The 17804-nt window shown below is 32.5% G+C and overlaps 1 protein-coding gene across 1 annotated transcript; it reads right to left on the minus strand.

Annotated features, from left to right (window-relative positions):
- Window positions 1-3396: 3396 nt before the first annotated feature.
- Window positions 3397-16823, minus strand: LOC100256682 (uncharacterized). Its single transcript, XM_010657725.3, has 9 exons — window positions 16444-16823; window positions 16023-16212; window positions 13481-13741; window positions 10740-11143; window positions 9544-9633; window positions 8542-8642; window positions 5278-5324; window positions 5115-5191; window positions 3397-3831 (listed from the first exon to the last, which is right to left on the minus strand). Exons 2-9 carry the CDS (start codon window positions 16195-16197, stop codon window positions 3682-3684), a joined length of 1305 nt encoding a protein of 434 aa, XP_010656027.1. The 5' UTR covers window positions 16198-16212; window positions 16444-16823; the 3' UTR covers window positions 3397-3681.
- Between the last annotated feature and the right edge of the window lie 981 nt (window positions 16824-17804).

Consider the following 17804-nt stretch of genomic DNA (forward strand, 5'->3'; position numbering starts at 1 on the left):
TTTGATGTTATTACAAAATTACTCAAATTTTAATTAATCATAACTTGAAGATATATCGAAAAAGTTACTAAATTAATAAATAATAAAACTCATATAGTCAAAAGCTATATAAAAATTATTTTATTGTAAACATATATTATATAGCCGAAAGCTATATAATTATTATTATTATTATTCATATCACTAAGTCATGAAAACGAGAAAATTAATATTCTTCACTCTATCAAGAAAATATATCAAAATTGTTAATATGTATTTTCTTATACCTAAAAGTTATAATGAATAAATAGTCATAACAATGAAGGATTATAAATAAAAATTATTTCTAAAATATATATTTTTTAAAATAGAAAATAGGTACAAATTCTTGAGTGGAATTTTATTCTAAACTATATAAGAGAACTGTTCTTGAAAACATTCCCACACAAGCTCTAAAACTAGCATAAAATTATTTAGCATTTCATTTTTAAATTATAAGTATTTTCAAATTGAATTATTTTTATAAACCCAAGTTATCCATTTGTTCCACAAAAAGTTAAGGGCGAAAGCATTTTTGAAGGCTAAACACTCATATCCTATGAATGTCCTTTTGGGTAACAAAGACTAATATTATTCTTTTTTACGGGTGAACTACACTATTATTTTTTTCCTTTTTTGTCTTTGTGGAAATTAGGGGTCCAAAATTGATTGTTGACGTATGCAAAGTTAGTTGATTAACCGAGTGAAAGTGTGAGTTGGCATTCATGTTTGTTTAGCATTTTTTTTTTCATGTACTCATGTATAAAAATGTGAAGAAAAAAAAAAAAAGGGAGAGTGGAGTTTTCTAATTTCAAAAAAGAAGTGAGAAGATTTCGGAGCATGAGTCTTCTTCATTGTTGGGTAGTGAAAGCTTGATGATTCTAAAAAATTCTTGACGGTGTAAAATGGTTCAATCTTAGAGGATTTTTTAAGGTGATATTGATTCTTGGATATAAAATTCAATCATAGATCTAAACCACATAAATTTTACTTGTTTTGTTCTGTTTTAATTTTGGGTATTTTTTTTCTTTTGATTTTTGGTATTGTTTTCTTTGTCTTCTTGGATAGGTATTCGATCTCAATTCATTGAAGAACTTGGATAAAGACCCAACAATCTTCATTAAGATTTGAACCTGAAACCTCCTGTAAATAGACCTAAACCCTTTACTATTTAAGTCAATCCTCAAAGTCAGACAAACTAGATTATTATAATATTCTTATAATCTTAAAGAGAAAAACATCATTGAAAAATAGTTTTGGAAACACATGTGAGCTAGCAACAGAAAAGGTAGGAAAAATAAAAGCATAAACTTAAAAACAATAAAATTACATCAAAAGTAGGGATGACAAAGGGGTGGTTCGAGACGGGTCGTCCTCATCCCAACTTTGTCCCGTTTATTTGAAACAATTCTCATCCTCCTTCCATTTAAAAAATTAAACAAGGCGAGACAGAACGGACAAGTATGATAAATTCTCATACCCACGTTTAACTTTTTTTTTTAATTTTAATTTTTTTTTAAAAAAATTACTTTAAAATTTTTTAATTATATTAAAATAAATATATTTTATAAATAATTAAATTATTATATTTTTTTATAACTTATTTTATTAAAAATATTTTATTATTATCTATATATTACAAATAATAAAATAAAAATTAAATTAAATTAATTTTAAATTTTAATTTTATATATAATTGGGGCGGGACGGGGTGAGACAATACCTAAACCAGTCCCGGGTTTTTAAAAAAATTCTCAAACTCGTCTCAGACCCGTTTATTAAATTAAACCCCGTCCCATTAGGGGCGGTACCCGAAAAGACCCGTCCAATTGCAATCCCTAATCAAAAGCCTATTTAATACCAATAACAAGTAGATAAAAACTAAGACTAAAATAAAACAATTCCACCGTATACACATGAAAGGCAACTCTCAAATATATATGGTGGTGATTGGACATATTAGAAGAGACGGTGTCCAGGAATTGGTCTCAAATATATTTGCCTCTGAAATATGATGATGGGTTCATATCACATATTTTGTCAGCTATTATTATATTATGTGGGTCTCCCTCTCAGTCTCGGGGAGGGTTGATCAATTTTTATGGTGGCTTTCCGTGAGGGCCAAGGAATTCAAATGACAAATTCATATTCTTATTTTATTTATTTTATATTACTCCATTGTTATTGCTTTCATTTTTATTTCATTCCTATTTCCATGTCAAATGAAAATAGAGATAAATTATAATATTATATGGAAATATAAATTCAAATCATGATGAAAACAAGTTTTGATATCTACAAAAATGATATTTTATTTATTTTTTATTTTTTTAATTCTTATGAGTTGATCTTGGTCAAGATGAAGATATCAATAATTACAAATATATCGATATTTCAATTTTATGGATATATTAGAGATATATTAGTAGATATTTTGATAAAAAAAAACCGATGACATAAAAATTAATGAAATTTTGAAAATATTAAAAAAAAACTCTAAAAAATTATATAACATTTTAAAGTTAACTTTTTTAATGATATATATATATATATATATATATATATATATATATATATATATAATTTGTTATATTTGATAATAATATCCTCTACCTTGATAAAAGATATAAACTTTATAAATATATATTAAGTTGCATTATATATTATTTTATAATAATATTATGGTAATATGTCTCATTTTAAAATATATTTAATATTAAAAATATGAGTCATTTTAATTTAAATGTATTCAATGACATCAAATAAATAATATATATATATATATATAAAGATATGTTAAGAAAACTATATTTTTATATTTTTTGGTAGTAAATAAAATCAAATGTAAAAATAAAATAATTAAAATTAATTTATTTAATAATCCATAAAATAAAATAAAATCGGTGAAATATGTTCCACCTAGAAATATTGATAAAATAAAAAAAATAAAAAGAAAAACAAAAAATAAGTGAAATATCGATAAAATATTTAGAAATATCAATAGATGGATACATCTTCCCAAATTTATTATCAGAATATATCATGATAGTAACACAAGTGACTTGCACATGCTAACCTCCCCACAAGTGGCTTGAGGGTTCATATTCATAGGTATTATCGTACCGGACCCCTAGGGGAAGGAGTAGTCTATCTCACTCATGGGTTCCTCCCATAACAATAAATATAAAATGATGTTCTTATCCTTTCTTCACCAGAATTTCTAAACCTTACAACTATTTTACTAGAATATGAAATAGGAAAGAAAAGAAACACTTCTTACCAAGCAGCTGACTGTATAAGCCTTCAACAACATCCATGGCAGAAGCATAGATCCGTTTGTTAAAAAATGTCAAATGGAAGTTGAAAAGATGAGAAAGATGACTTGTAAACATCTGGATTTTGGGTATATTTTTTATTAGGCATCTGAGGTCCTTGGTTTCCAGTCAAAACTAGATTTACATAAGGCTAAGAACTAGTCTTTATCTACCAAAAATGAATTACAGGAAGCAACTATTCAATTTTTTTCTTGAGCAATTACAGAGAACTTATGTAAGGTAAAAAGTACATTTTCAGCTGTCAGGGATCAAAGGGTATCACCTAGGCTGACATCTGGAGGCACGGTTTGAGATGGGCCACTTGTATTATTGGTTCTGCACTGGAGTTTCAGAGTGTACCGAGCTGTATTGAGGTCCCTTGTTCTGGCCAAATCTGTCTGTACCAGTCCCTGTCTGCTTCACCTACCCTGTGTCGATGTATTGATCCATCCTTATCCTCAGCATGTGCCGGTTTCACTGCCTTCTTTCCACGAACAATCTTGAAAGGAAAATGGAAATAATCAGTAAAAAATTAGAGGCAAGAAACACTATCAGGAATTAGTTACAGAAACAAAAATTCACAGAAAATCAATGTCTGATGTTATTCATGATAAAGCTATAATGGAAAATTTGTTCTGATGCTAAAAAGGAGAGAAGTATTCATGACCACTTCAGCAATCGTTCTAAGAGAATCAATAGAGCTTACGTAGAAAACAAATATATAGAAATAAAATTCAGGTTGGCAAGTCCAGAAGAATAGCCATAATGGAACCTTTTTGTAATCAGGTTCGTTTTTGGATTACCAGAATCCAACCTGCTTTAACCAAAAAGACAAGCCTGCATATGTACATTTGAAGTCCTTCTACTGGATTCAGAGGTTTGCACATATTTTGCCAACACTCATTTAAACACAAAAGGAAATTCAGGTATTTATGCCATAGTACAAGATGTTCAAGTAATGCACATTTCTGTATTTTTTTCTCCCCTTCTTGTTTTGATAACAAGGAATCCAACCCGGCAATGAGACATCTATCCCAACAGCTAATGAAGCAAACCTCTTGTTCATTGCTAAAGGGCATAACCGCTGAACTACCCCCCACAGGGCTCCATTCTATTCTATCTTTACATGAAAACTAACACACATTATGCATTAAAGTCTAATCTGCAAGACCTAGTAAAGATGTCAAGACAAGCATAAATGCATTTAATTGCAAGATAATAATTTTCCCATGTAACAACAATCAACACATTTTTTCTTAGAAAAGAAGGTAACATAATCAACATCGAGCAAGCAAGTAGTTTAAATGTGTCACACACAAACACTCAACATAGGTACCGATGTACAATATCATGTTTCACTGTCGTCAATCTGGGCAAGGAATTGGAAAGGCAATTCCTAAGTCCTGTCTAGCATAGCTGTGGGGTGGAAGAAGATTTCACTTCCCATGGTGCATTCCATGTGCTCAATACTTGGAAGGTAAGAAGACCCAGTTGATGGATCACTAGAGCTCAAACACAAAAGTCGAACCTGACTAGAGATAATAATACAAACATAAGTTTAAAGGGCAATACTGTTATTACTCTATCTTTGCTTCCGCAGCCGTTCAAAAGCACAAGATTGGACAATGGCATGCGAAACAAAATCAGATTCGGAAATAACTCTATCCAACTAAATTTTGTATTACTGAAAAACAATTTCTGCAAAAGAGAAAAAAAGGAAAGGTGGTGCTATAGCTAGCAATCAAAATCGTGACAGAACATGCCAAGTTTGTTTTAACTTACATATTTTCCAGAGCTTTCATCCTTATAAACTACAAACAAATCACCAGGCTGAAGATCATGCATTTTTACAAAATTTCCTGGATATGGACCGAGGGAGGAGCACCAAGTTAGCTCAAAAATTTTAGTTGATCAGAAAATATTAGTTAAGTAAATTCCCACATGCCTGTGTTCTCCATAACATACATCCTACTTCTGTTGTTCGGCCAGTACCTGAAATGGTAAACAAAGTACAATTAATACAATTATTTTCAACCAAGTTATCCAAGCACTAATATGCCGATCCTCGACATGACTAATATCTGAACAAGTATTAGTTTTGCATTGGCTCCATGGATCAGCATACCCTGGTAATAATAGAGTATTTGATAAGCTAAAGCCAAAGCCAGGATGGATCTAGCTAGAAGAGAACACTCTGTTACCATGGAAAGAGAAAGACACAAGAAAGGAGGTATAGAAAGTACAAACAATTACACAATATGACAGTGATAAAGTTGGGATTCATGAACTGCCATGTAGCATTGGACGCTTCTAAAGAAGAAAAGCATCCGTGTGGAACAGGAACTCTGATACTCCCATTCACGTGTCAAAAACTTGCTGGAAGTGCCTATATTTTTATAATACCTTTTTTTTCACACTCTACGCATGGATTACGCAGGCAAACAACGCTTACGACACATTAAGACATGATTATTTTGCTCTAATAAATAATAGTAATACAGTTTTCAGGAAAATGAACAAGGTAAAAGAGAAACAACTCAAACTTCTATAAATGGTATCAAGTTTATTCTTCCAAGTAATGAAATTCTTAATATGAAATTTTAGACAAATTAATTACAACTATATACTATCATGTATAATATAATTATTTTCTACATATATATATATATATATATATAGTACTGTTCTCACTGTGTCCATGTCCTGCTTTTCCAGGATTTCCATGTTGGCATATCTGTCATGTCGTGTTGTGCTGTGACCCATACATGTGCCACATAGATGAACTGTTGGGTATTACAAAAATTTTAATACTCTACCTTCAGCACCCAGGAATTAAGAAGTGGTTAAAGAAAGTCCTAAAGTTCAGAAGTCAATGACAACTACAAATTCAAAAGATCTCTGAAAACAATTTGAAGAAAAAACAAGAATGGTTTGAAGAGAAAGGAAAAAGGCAATGTATGTATCTTGAACAAAAGAGAGAGGGGAGAAGGCAAATATTGTTATTATAAAATCTTTAAGAATTTAAAGAAACTTACTGTAACTGAAAATTTTCCTAATATTTCATAATACCCATGTATAATTCAGACATCACCAGATATTGCAATAATAAATGCCTAATGAAAAAGTTTCAAACTTGCCTTTCTATAAGTAGCAAATTTGGATAATTTGTCAAGTATTCTAAATTGTGGACCACATGAACACTTCTAAAGGGCCACTTTATTTGTATTCGGACATCATATTGGACATAAATGTCGGACATTCCTAGGACGCTAGGACATATCTATACCTTCTCAAACTTGCCATTTCCATATCATGCACATGGCTATACATGTCAAAAATGAAATGTATGTGTCAACACATGGCTATTCAGTGTCAAAAAGGAATATAATTTTCAATATAAAACCATGTTATGAGAGGAATAATGCTAATAGCATATACAGATTAAGTAAATATATCTTATCTTTAATGACCTTCTTCCAAGTTATGCAATAGAAAACAAGAAATTAAAATAAACTAGTCAAACTAATGTATTTAGATATATATATATATATATATATATATATATATATATATATATATATATATATATATGCATATATGTATGTATGTATGTATGTATGTATGTATGTATGTACGTATGCATATATGTATGTATGTACGTATGTACGTATGTATGTATGTATGTACGTATGTATGTATGTATGTATGTACGTATGAATGTATGTCCTCAGTATGTTCCTGTCCCATTTTCTCAATATTGTTTCATGTCAGATCAGTTTCCTGTCCAGCATCTGTATTCATGCTACATAGATGATGAGTGACAAAGAATACAAGAAATGAAAACTTATTGACAAGAAAATCAATGTACATTTATGACTTACCTAAGATATCTAGAACAAAATATCAATCTCGCACTATGACCTGAATCCTAAGTATTGAAAACGGAGATTTCAAAAAACGAGAAATTTGAACAACTTTATATTGATATTAAATTGTGAATTTATTATGCCAAACGTTGATAGTTATCGTTTTTTGAGCTTCTTGTGTGTGGAACAATCTTAGGAAATAAAATAGTAAAGGAAGTAATAAGTTTAAAATGGGTTAGACAACAAAGAGAAAGGAATCATTAGCTTTGTTCCTACACAAATTTCCTAAGTCAATAAAGGACTCTTTTGTACAGGTGGATAGAGGAGACATATGGCATGTGTGGACCCAATGAACCATCAAGGTAAGTGTCCTAAATATCATAAAACTAAACCAAAAAATATCCGATAAGATTTATATCTGCGTCTTTGGAAAGAAAAGCAGATAAAGTACAGAAACAATCTAATTAAAAAATTATTAAAAAATAAGGTACAGGAACAATATAAATTAATTGCAGCTACCTGGAAAGGACCAAGTTACAAAAAATTAATACTACTGTAATTAGATGATGCCACAGTTTTGACCTAGAATATGGTGTGAAGATCCCTCCATATGATGGAATCCTACCTTCATTAGTTGTCAGAAATAGGGGGAATTGAATACTTTCCTCAGTCAAGGATATTGCTATTGAAAATGCAAAAACCCAATTTGAAAATACATACATATTTTCTTAAGTGTCTGCAATGGGAGATAACATGCATGCCAAGTTGCTGACAACAAAGTGATTCAAAAAGGCTATTTCAGCTTCAAGGAGTCAACGAGGTTGATTCTTCAAATATCGTACTTTCTCAAAGTGGTTCCCATGCTTTGTATTCTTGAGGAATTAGCAATATTTATTATTCTCTTTCGAGGCCGCAAGATTTATTTTTGCAACCACCAAATAGATCGCTTGGTCAAAAACAATGAATAAGCAAACCAACGAAAACCATTGTCTGACCCTGCAAACACTTTTGAATAAACCTGAACAAATATATACATTATCCTAAATCCAATGACAGCTTCCTGAATAATGGACTCATAGTTCACATTTTAACCAGCATAAGAATACAATTTCCAAATCAAAGTCATAAATAGAACGCTGGTAGTACAAGTAGAATGCTGGGTGGGGAATTTAGCACCAATATAGCTGACCTACATTTTAAATTGTCAGCTAAATGCAGAAGGCTAGTTATACATGTACGCTATAATGTTAAGGGAAATTTAGCCTCAATGTAGCTGACTTCCATTTCGAAGTGTCAATTGCTAAAATCCATATAATTATTTTTGCTACAGTACCTAAACATACCTATACTTAAACTTCCAGTTAACTGAATATTTCATGTCCTCCATTTGCAGAACCAGTCCATCTTTAGCAACTAGGGGAGGAAGATTTGCTTCTGCATCCTTCTACAAAAATAAAATTAAACAGACATGAGAATTTTCCTTTTCTTTAATTTTCACAAATAACAACTTTAAATTGAGAAAAGAAATTAATAATACCCATTTCACCAATTAGGAAAGTCTAATTTTTTGAGAACCACATATGTCTTCAATGGTTCTGATCCCAAAAAACTAAATTAAAATAAAATAAAATGAAACAATAAGGAAAATAAATAAATAAATAAAAAAACAGATGCCTCAGATGATTATCTATGTACATATCCATACACAAATGCCATCCATACGTGCTGACTTTTGGCATAAGAAATCCATTAGATTTGGCACATCCTATGTTACATGGATTCAGGAGCGGATATCAGATGCAAGAATGATTCGTGGTGTCTAATATTCCATGCCTCCAAATTTAGGATACATGAACTCCACTAAAATGGATCTTAATAAAGGGCATGAACATTTGATCACGGCATGATATATATATATATATCAATAAAAAGTAAAGATATTTTTGATAGAAATTCCCTTTCTTTTCTTTTTTATCCCTATCTTTCCTTTCTTTATCCCTAATTACTTTATAAATGTTATCTTTCCAAAAAACCTCTCTTTCTTCAATGTAACTATGTACTAAGGAAGTTGAAAGTAAAAGAAATCAACTAAAATCAAATAGTCATATTGGGAGCAAAATAGGAGTATAAAATAACAATTCCTCGCCCACACCCATGTCATGTTGACACAAGTACGTTGGTTGAAGCTAGAGTGTCTGGGGGATGATAGGGCACATCCAAAGCCATGGTCCATTGTACATGAGAAAATATTTTAGATTTGCAATTAAGCTAATGAATCTCGCCCAATTATCCTCTTATAGGATGAAACAGCTTTATGATTCCCAAATATAAAAAAGAGATCGTACTTTTGGAAGCACAATTCTTCCCAGGTTACCAACATCAGTATTCCGCAACTCTTTCTGCACAAGCATCAACCAACCTTTCCCTTTAATTTCCTGAAGAAAGCACAAAAGGTCAACCAAAACTCAGTGAGATAGACATACATGAGAGAAAAATCAAAATCAATAATAAGTTAATGCAATGTCCACTCAATGGCTTCAAACAATTATAACCTAGCAATAAAAGAAAAGGCTAGGCTCCTAATCTTTCTGTCAAGCTCCCACCACATAACCCATTAACATCTTAAAAAAAGTTCACAAAACCCATTCTACTTTGTTTTCAATGCTTCAGTAAGTTCCACATTCCCATTCATGCTCAATGCTTATCTATGGAGATATTTCTTGGTGAAAAAGAAATTAGTAGACTGGTGCAGCAAACATGTATGCTGATGTAAAAAGTTTCTCTTCATGCTGTACAATGAATTCCTTAGCACCAGACAAAAATGGTTAAAGAAAAATACTCAGCAAGAGACTAAAGAATTATATTGTTTGATTTTAACACTTATACTACTGCTTTACAACCAGGAACCTCAATACTGAGCACTAAAATCAGCACATTACCAGCACTGATTGCCTTAACAAACCAAAAGGAATTCCACTGAGCACTAAAATCAGCATGTTACCAGCACTGATTGGCTTAACAAACCAACAGGAATTCCAACAAGGAATATTTCAAAAAACTATGTACATATGTATTCATACATACACATGCATTTGACAGATACATTGAACAACAAACTAATCTAGAAGTGCGGTATTAGCATATTATATGCATGACGTTTGACTGAACTTTTTGAAAAGGTTAAAACTAAAAGATCTCTAACACAAAAATAAATGAATAAATAAAGGAATCGTATTCCTATCAAAAGGCCCAAAGAAAAAAGGAAAAGAGAGGGGGGAGGGGGAGGGGGTGGTAAAGGCAATTGTATGGATCTACCTAACACAAAAAAAAAAAAAAAAAAAAATTATCTACCTCTTTTTAACTGCAGATCTATACTTCAAACCATTCAAAATAGTGGTCTGGATGTCTGAAACTGTCCCTTTGTGTCTAAATTTTGGACCCAGAATGTAATGCATGCCATATCTTTCACAGGTCAGCTATATCATTTTGTCTCAAAATTACTACTAAATTAATGCCAATAGACATCTTTGAGAAAATGTACCTCATCATCCTCATGTATATTTGCAGGAGGAGAACTTCCAGGCCGAGTTTCTGAGCTATTAATAATGTCTGACAGTGTCACACTGGGAGCATTATTTTTCCACAAGAGTGGCAACTCATGTTTATCTGAAGCTCCTAGGTTGACAATCTCATGTCTATCTGAGCTTACATCCATACTCAGACGAAGCATCTTCTGTGTATGTATAGAATCTGAGGAACTAATATCAGAAGGGTTGCCAATCTTTGGACATTGAGAAGCTGAGAAAACATTCATTTCAGGACGTTTAGCCACTTCAATGCTGAGGGGTGCAGAAAGGTTGTAACTCAAAGGTGGAGCCCTCACTGCGGTGGGCATAAAAGGATTCTGGAACACTGCTTGAATGGGCATGAAGCCTGCATGAAATACTGCAAAGTACAAACCCATATGAATAATGGATTAGTGTATTGGTATTGAAATCAATGATACAAATGATATTTGTCAAATCTGTTCAAACTCCAACATGGTAACTTGTTTGATAGCTGAAATGAGAAAATTTCTCTGAAAATACAAATATTATGTCTGAACTCATGCAAAGCTAACACAAATTCGTCCTTTTTAGTCGACTTTTGATATAAAACATTAAAAATAATAAAGCTATCCATATTAACAAATTGATGCTTCACCTTTTTCTCATGCACATCCAAAAAAAACAATCAAAGTTTGGAGCCAGTAAGAAATTTACTTTTATTGTCATAATAGACAAGAATTCCCTAACCTTCAGCTAGCATGAATGCCAGCTTATTATGCAATACGACACACATCTGCAAAGCCTGTTATCTGTTCTTAGTGGGTAGTATAAACCTTCAAACAAACACTGTCTATGAATGCCCTTCTGTTTAGTGAAACTCAGGGGACTATACACACAAGCATCATCTTAAGAATATGAACCATCACAAAAATGCTTGCTGAACTACTTGGTATTTTACAAATTGCCCAAACCATTATCAGGATTCCAGAACAATACTTTGCAAACCTGAACAAAATGTGGAACACTGATTGACTATCACTGTTCAACCAAGGCTAATGGCTCATAAAATATGTAAATGAGATATGACCTCTTTTTGTTTGGCACTTTTAATCCATCACCTTTATTTTTCTATCAAAAATAAGGTTTGAAGTTTGATTCCATGTAACAAAAATAAGTAAATAAATAAAAGTCACCTATCACGATAAACAAATAAAATAAACTAAAATAAAATCTGGATTCACAACTTCTTAAATATGAACAGATTCATTAAAACCAAACCAAACTCATTCAAGACAAACACATGTGCCACATTCAACACAGTTGCAAGGCTTTAGACCAAGCAACTCACTAAAATCTAGAAAAAGGTATAGGACAATATATTCACATATTTGTAAATTTTTATATTTTAACATTGATATTCATCGATGTTTAAGTTTTCATAGATGCATGTGGAAAAACACAAAGGAGTAAGATAATGATAAAAATAAGAACTTCATAACATATGCCACAACTGAAAGACATAATGTGCACCTTTGATGTGTTTATAATTTTTAAGTAAACAAAATGTTGACAATTTTGTAAGCCTTCAAGCAGTCATCAAATATGGGTGTCTCAGCAACAGTTGTTCAATGAGACAATTATCACCAAGAAGTGTCAAACAAATTACAGATGTTAAAATACTTGATATCAAGATTTTTTTCCATCTTGCTATAAAAAATGGGTGATCCGAGGGCAACTAATTTGTTTATAATATTTTGAAGAAAACAAAAATCAAATCTCTTCTGTTTCCCATATTAAAATAGGCCTTCAAACTGAGCCTCACCTGCAAACCATCAATGCACAGCAACCTTTTTCCATGTGCTGCCAGTTTTAAGTGCTAATCATGTAAAATTTGGAAATATTTCCATTAGAAAAACCTGGTGCACTTTATGTTTCTGTTATGATACAAAGGAAAACATAAAATTGGTTTCCAGACTTCAGTACTTCACCCAAAATTAATTGAGCCCCTTTGAAATATCACAAAAGCTCAAACAAACAAACCATTTTGTACTTGAGATATCTATTTTCTTAAACATGAATAAGAAACTGTTTTTGACACACACCAGAACAACAAGACATTCAAACCTTAGTCCATGTTTTTACCACCTGAACCAAGAATGGGGAACAAAATATATTAAGAAACCAGGATTTTGTTTTGAGTCGATATAAAGAAAAAAATATATACATATGATTTATAAATTCAATGTCCTAATAACATTTATTGAAAAAAAAATGATATACTTCCACTAAGACATTATTTCAGCAAGTTATTAACTTTTTTCCTTTTTTTTTTTTTTTTGTTTGCTTATCAAATCTCGTCCTGAGACCAAAATTATAGAGATAAACTTTTCTACTTGCCACATAAAATCATATTTTTTTCAATTTTCTGTAATGAGACAATCACGTATTCAATAAACTACTTTGTTTAAAGTGATTCAAAATCGTGTATGCATATGTGGGGTGTCTTTTTACCCATTTTTTGGTGATATACCAGTTTTGTCACTATGTTAATTGCAAGTCTTACAAGGTAAAGCAAGTGTTAGTCTGAACCTGTAAATACAAGGGCAGAAAGCAGTGTTAATTTTAGAAATTTAGCAAGAGACCATTGTTGTTATTTAAAAACACCTAATAATTTGGCTCAAACAAACCAATCAAAGAGAGAGAGAGAGAGAGAGAGAACCTCAACACAAGGTACCTGAATCCCGACCAAAACCACCTGGGATATGACCAAAGAAAGCATCCATAGGTGGGCGGTTATACAAGTCTCCAGTTGACTCAGCCTTCCGCTTCAAGTTTGACCATGGGGCAACTGGAACACACATATTGCCATACTGAAGGCCATGAACCTGATATGGACTTCCAACAACCTGGGAACCCCATAGTGTATTGACCCCAGAAAAAACAGGTATGAGCTCAGACTCTCTATGCCTGGAGCTAGCCGGAAGTGGAACAAAACCTGAAAGAAATAAAATATATCACACATATAACTAGATGTAATACAATACACATTAAAGTTTCCAGTTGACAGGGAAGAATTTAAAGCAAAAAAAATGGAATGTCAAATGTGAATTATCATCTGTTTAGTTGATGATGCAGCATCCTATGCAAATAAAAAAATGAGGGGAATGATTCAATAGCTAGCTAGGTCCAGGGTACTTCTAAAATCAAGGTGGTGCACAGGCCATCTTGGTAGCTTGCTGGAATAAGCATGTAGGCACACAGAGCGATAAAGGTGAACAAATCAAAGAAAGCGTTTGGAATTGTATGCAATACTATTTATGAAGCCTCATCCAACTATGATGTTACAGCAACGCTTAATCAGTTCAGCCATTCAACCCGTGAAATGTCATATTTATAAACAAATCATGAAATTTTAACCATCCTCATATTATTCCCATCCCTGACTATTCTAACCTTATTCACCACCTCCAGTGCTTGTGCTTCTACCATTATGGTGGAGGAGCAAGGTAGAAAAGCTGAAAATTACTTTGTAGCTCTAGAAAGATAGCTTTTCAATATATCCTAACCTTTAAATCTGGTGTCAAACAATAAACTAAAGTTGGCAAAATGCAAATGATTGAGGAAAAGAAAATAATGAATTCCCACAGGAGATATATCTTAAAGAGAAATGACAAGATAATCACAAATGGCAGATTACTTCTTTTTTTTTCTTTATGATAGGCAGTGATAATTTTATTTACAAAGGTGCCTAACAAGAGAAGGGGATGCAACCCAAGTGCACAGGAAGTTTACAAAGGGCACCAAAGGACGAAAGGAAAAAAGAGATGAACATAGAAATCACCCTCCCATTAACAAGAGTCAGACCAATCAACAAAGTCTAAAGTAGACAACAGTCCCACATTAAGGGCCTATGTAGTCCAATGGAGCAAAGCACAAAGGAAGGAGTCTTAGAGTGCTTAAACCATTCGGTCCACATCTTTGAAAGATCTACAATTTCTGGCCTTCCAAATAGTCCGGAACAAATAAATCAGCGAAGTTCTCCGCAAGAAAATTGAGCACTGCTTCATTGTTTCAGTATGAAGATTTTACATGTCCTATTAGTCACCCATTCCTTGCCTCTCACTAAAGATACTCTCAACTAATAACTAAAGGCTTCATCTTCAACTATGTATTTTTTTTTTTTTTTGATAGGTAACATTTTTTTTCCCATTAGGACTAGAACCTGAAATCTCCCACATCCTCAGAAACATGGTGCCTCATCTGTTCCTCCACCTAAAATCCTCCCTATAATATCTTTGCTTCTTCATGAAAGATTGATGCAATGCATAATCAACTTAAGAGAAACATGAAGGGAAATTAAAAACAAGAAAACTCTTTTACTGAAGGTCAGAGTAATTCAATAACCAAAAACTACCTCTATACACAAACGATTCCCTTGTATTAAAAAAGGTAAAAAAATAAAAAATAAAAATAATAAAAGAACCAACCCAAAAAAAAAAACAAATATCCTAATCTTAGAATTATTGGAATTTTATAACTGAGTGGAAAAATTGCCAAACAATTCATAGGGTCATGGACAACACAACCACTCCCTAAAATAGCAGGATAGGTTGATCCCAATAGGATGTAACCATCTGGAACTTGAGCATGGGATTCGCACCATGAAAAAGATTAGCCATCAAGCAATACAAAAGCTCTTCATTCTTCATTTAAAAGGTAAAGCATTCCCACTTTTTACTTTATTTCCCCTGCTTTCCTGGGAAACAACCAAAGACATCAGAGAAGGTCCAGCAGGCACCACAACTGCGTCTAACCATTTGCAGATATGCAAGTGACCCACGAGCCTACTAGGAGCAATGATTCAGTGCCCCCCAGTCCACATAAGCAACAGAAAAAATGGTTTGGACAGTAGCTAAGAAATTCTGCTTAAAAATAAAAAAATAAATAAAAATAAAAATAAAAAATCTAAACTAACCTAAAACGTAATTAATATTCCTGAAATATGCAGAACTTTTTGGTATTTCCCAGATTGTACAATCTTGTGTGCCCTTCAACCACAGCCTAAATTGATCATTTGGAGAGTTAAATCTAGATCGAATTGTTAGAATTGAAACTATAAACGAAGCATTTCCAAGAAATTCATTTCCTGGGCATCACATTACAAATATGAAGAATCCCATTGACACTCAAATTCAGAAATTCAACCTAACATTCATGTAAACTCGATCATAATTCATGAGTCAGACAGACCAAAAAACGCAGTAAACTCAATTGACCTGGCCGTGACTGCAACACAGGAACAGCCACATTCTCCCCGACCTCAAAGCTCGGGAAAAAACTCAATTTAGGCGCCTCAGCCGTGGCCGCCGTCGCCGAGATCAAGCTTGGCACCGACTCCATTTTCGGCTTGTCATTCCCGTTAAGCCCCAAATTTGGGCTACCACCGGTCATTGAAACCCTTGAAAACTAAAAAAGAAGTGAAATTCGGTGAATTATAGCAGTTGGGAAAATGGGATTTTGCAAAATTTCTAAGTCAGCGTTAGGGCTTTTGTGGGTTTTGCAAAAATGAGCACCCAGTCCAATTTCAACTTCCCATTGCCGCTGAGCTCCAAATTCAGACAATCCCACAAATTCAAACCCAAGAAATATAACAAAGGAAATAAATTAGGTGAGTTTGCTCCAAATTAGAACACCTACCACTCAGTGCAACGCTGGAAATCCCCAAAGAGGAAGTGAAATCTGATCAAATTATAGGCTAAAAGGATGGGGAATTTTGCAGAATTGATAGGTGACGGGTAGGGTTATAGTGGGTAATTCTTCCTTAGGGGGGAATCTTTTGGGGTGAGAGGAGAGAGGAGGAAGAAGAAGAGGGGAAGTGGGGAGTCGGTGCAGAGGGGAAAAAGCAGCGTTTAGAGGGTAATGGAGAAAAAGCCATGGGAAAGGGCTTGATTTAGAGAGAGGATTCTGTGTAGGTGTCTGCTGGAAATGCAATGTGGCGGGAGGAGGAGTTGAAGAATGGCTTGGTAAGTGGAGACAAAAACTAGTAAGACAAAGGGAGTTGTTGTGATGGTTTTGCCAAAAGAGGAAGGCAGGGACAGGGTCTTCCTCTTCAATTCTCTTTCACAATAAAATTTAATATAAAAAACTATCTATAATCTAAAAAGTTTTAAATATTTTTCCAAAATAATTTGATGAATTCTCAAATATTTTCTTAGTTTAAAATTATTTTCAATTATTAATTTACATTATAAATTCAAATTTTACAAACTTAAATTTTAAGAAAATTGATTGTTGAACATGTAGCGGGCTTGATTCATTTTTAAAAAATAAAAATTTTGAAAAATTTAGGTTTTGTTTATAGCTTGGTGTCCAATGTTTTGAAAAACACTTGGTACATGGATTTTTTTTTTTTTTTTTTTTTTTACTTTTAAATTAAAGTTGATAAATTGATTTGAAGATGTGGAGTGATGTATGAAATAGTTTTTTGGAATAACTTTTGTTCTAAATCATTTGCTAGATTAGACATACATCTTCCACTTATTAAAGTCTTATTTGCGATAATTACATGTAGTCTAGAATAGAAGTAAATTGTAATTACAATTGCATTTTTTCTTTGAAAATTATATTTTAAAAGTTCTTTCACTAAACATAACCGATAATTATGATATTTAAAAAAATAGATTAGGGAAAGTCAAATACTCTTCAATATAAACTTCAGAAAATATGGTGCTGATTTGAAGGGAAAAGTATGTTTCTAGATGCTAATTTGAAGGGGGAAAAGAAATTGGGAACCCAATTTTGGTATTTTTAAGACAACTATGTTGATCAAAAATAATTTGGGATTCATGTGCTATAGGCTAATTTGTTATTTTATACCCAATATACCCTCCCTTTTTGTTAGTTTAGCCTCCACATTTAAAAAACCAAAAAAACAAAAAACACAAAAAACACAAAAACACCAAAATCCCTCGTCACTTTTCTCTCCTTACTCGACACTAATTTCTCTACTAACACTAAACCCAAGACTCCATCCGCTTCATCTCCCTCTCGAAACCCAA

This window comes from Vitis vinifera, chromosome 10 (assembly GCF_030704535.1).
Source record: "Vitis vinifera cultivar Pinot Noir 40024 chromosome 10, ASM3070453v1".
Classification (NCBI taxonomy): domain Eukaryota; kingdom Viridiplantae; phylum Streptophyta; class Magnoliopsida; order Vitales; family Vitaceae; genus Vitis; species Vitis vinifera.

Excerpts from the sequence above, each read along its gene's own strand:
- LOC100256682 (XM_010657725.3), bottom strand. The coding sequence starts at position 16,197 with ATGACCGGTGGTAGCCCAAATTTGGGGCTTAACGGGAATGACAAGCCG. Across the intron at positions 13,742-16,022 it reads TGTGTTGCAGTCACGGCCAG|GTTTTGTTCCACTTCCGGCT; the intron begins GTCAATTGAGTT and ends TATTTCTTTCAG. Across the intron at positions 5,192-5,277 it reads GTATGTTATGGAGAACACAG|GAAATTTTGTAAAAATGCAT; the intron begins GCATGTGGGAAT and ends GTCCATATCCAG.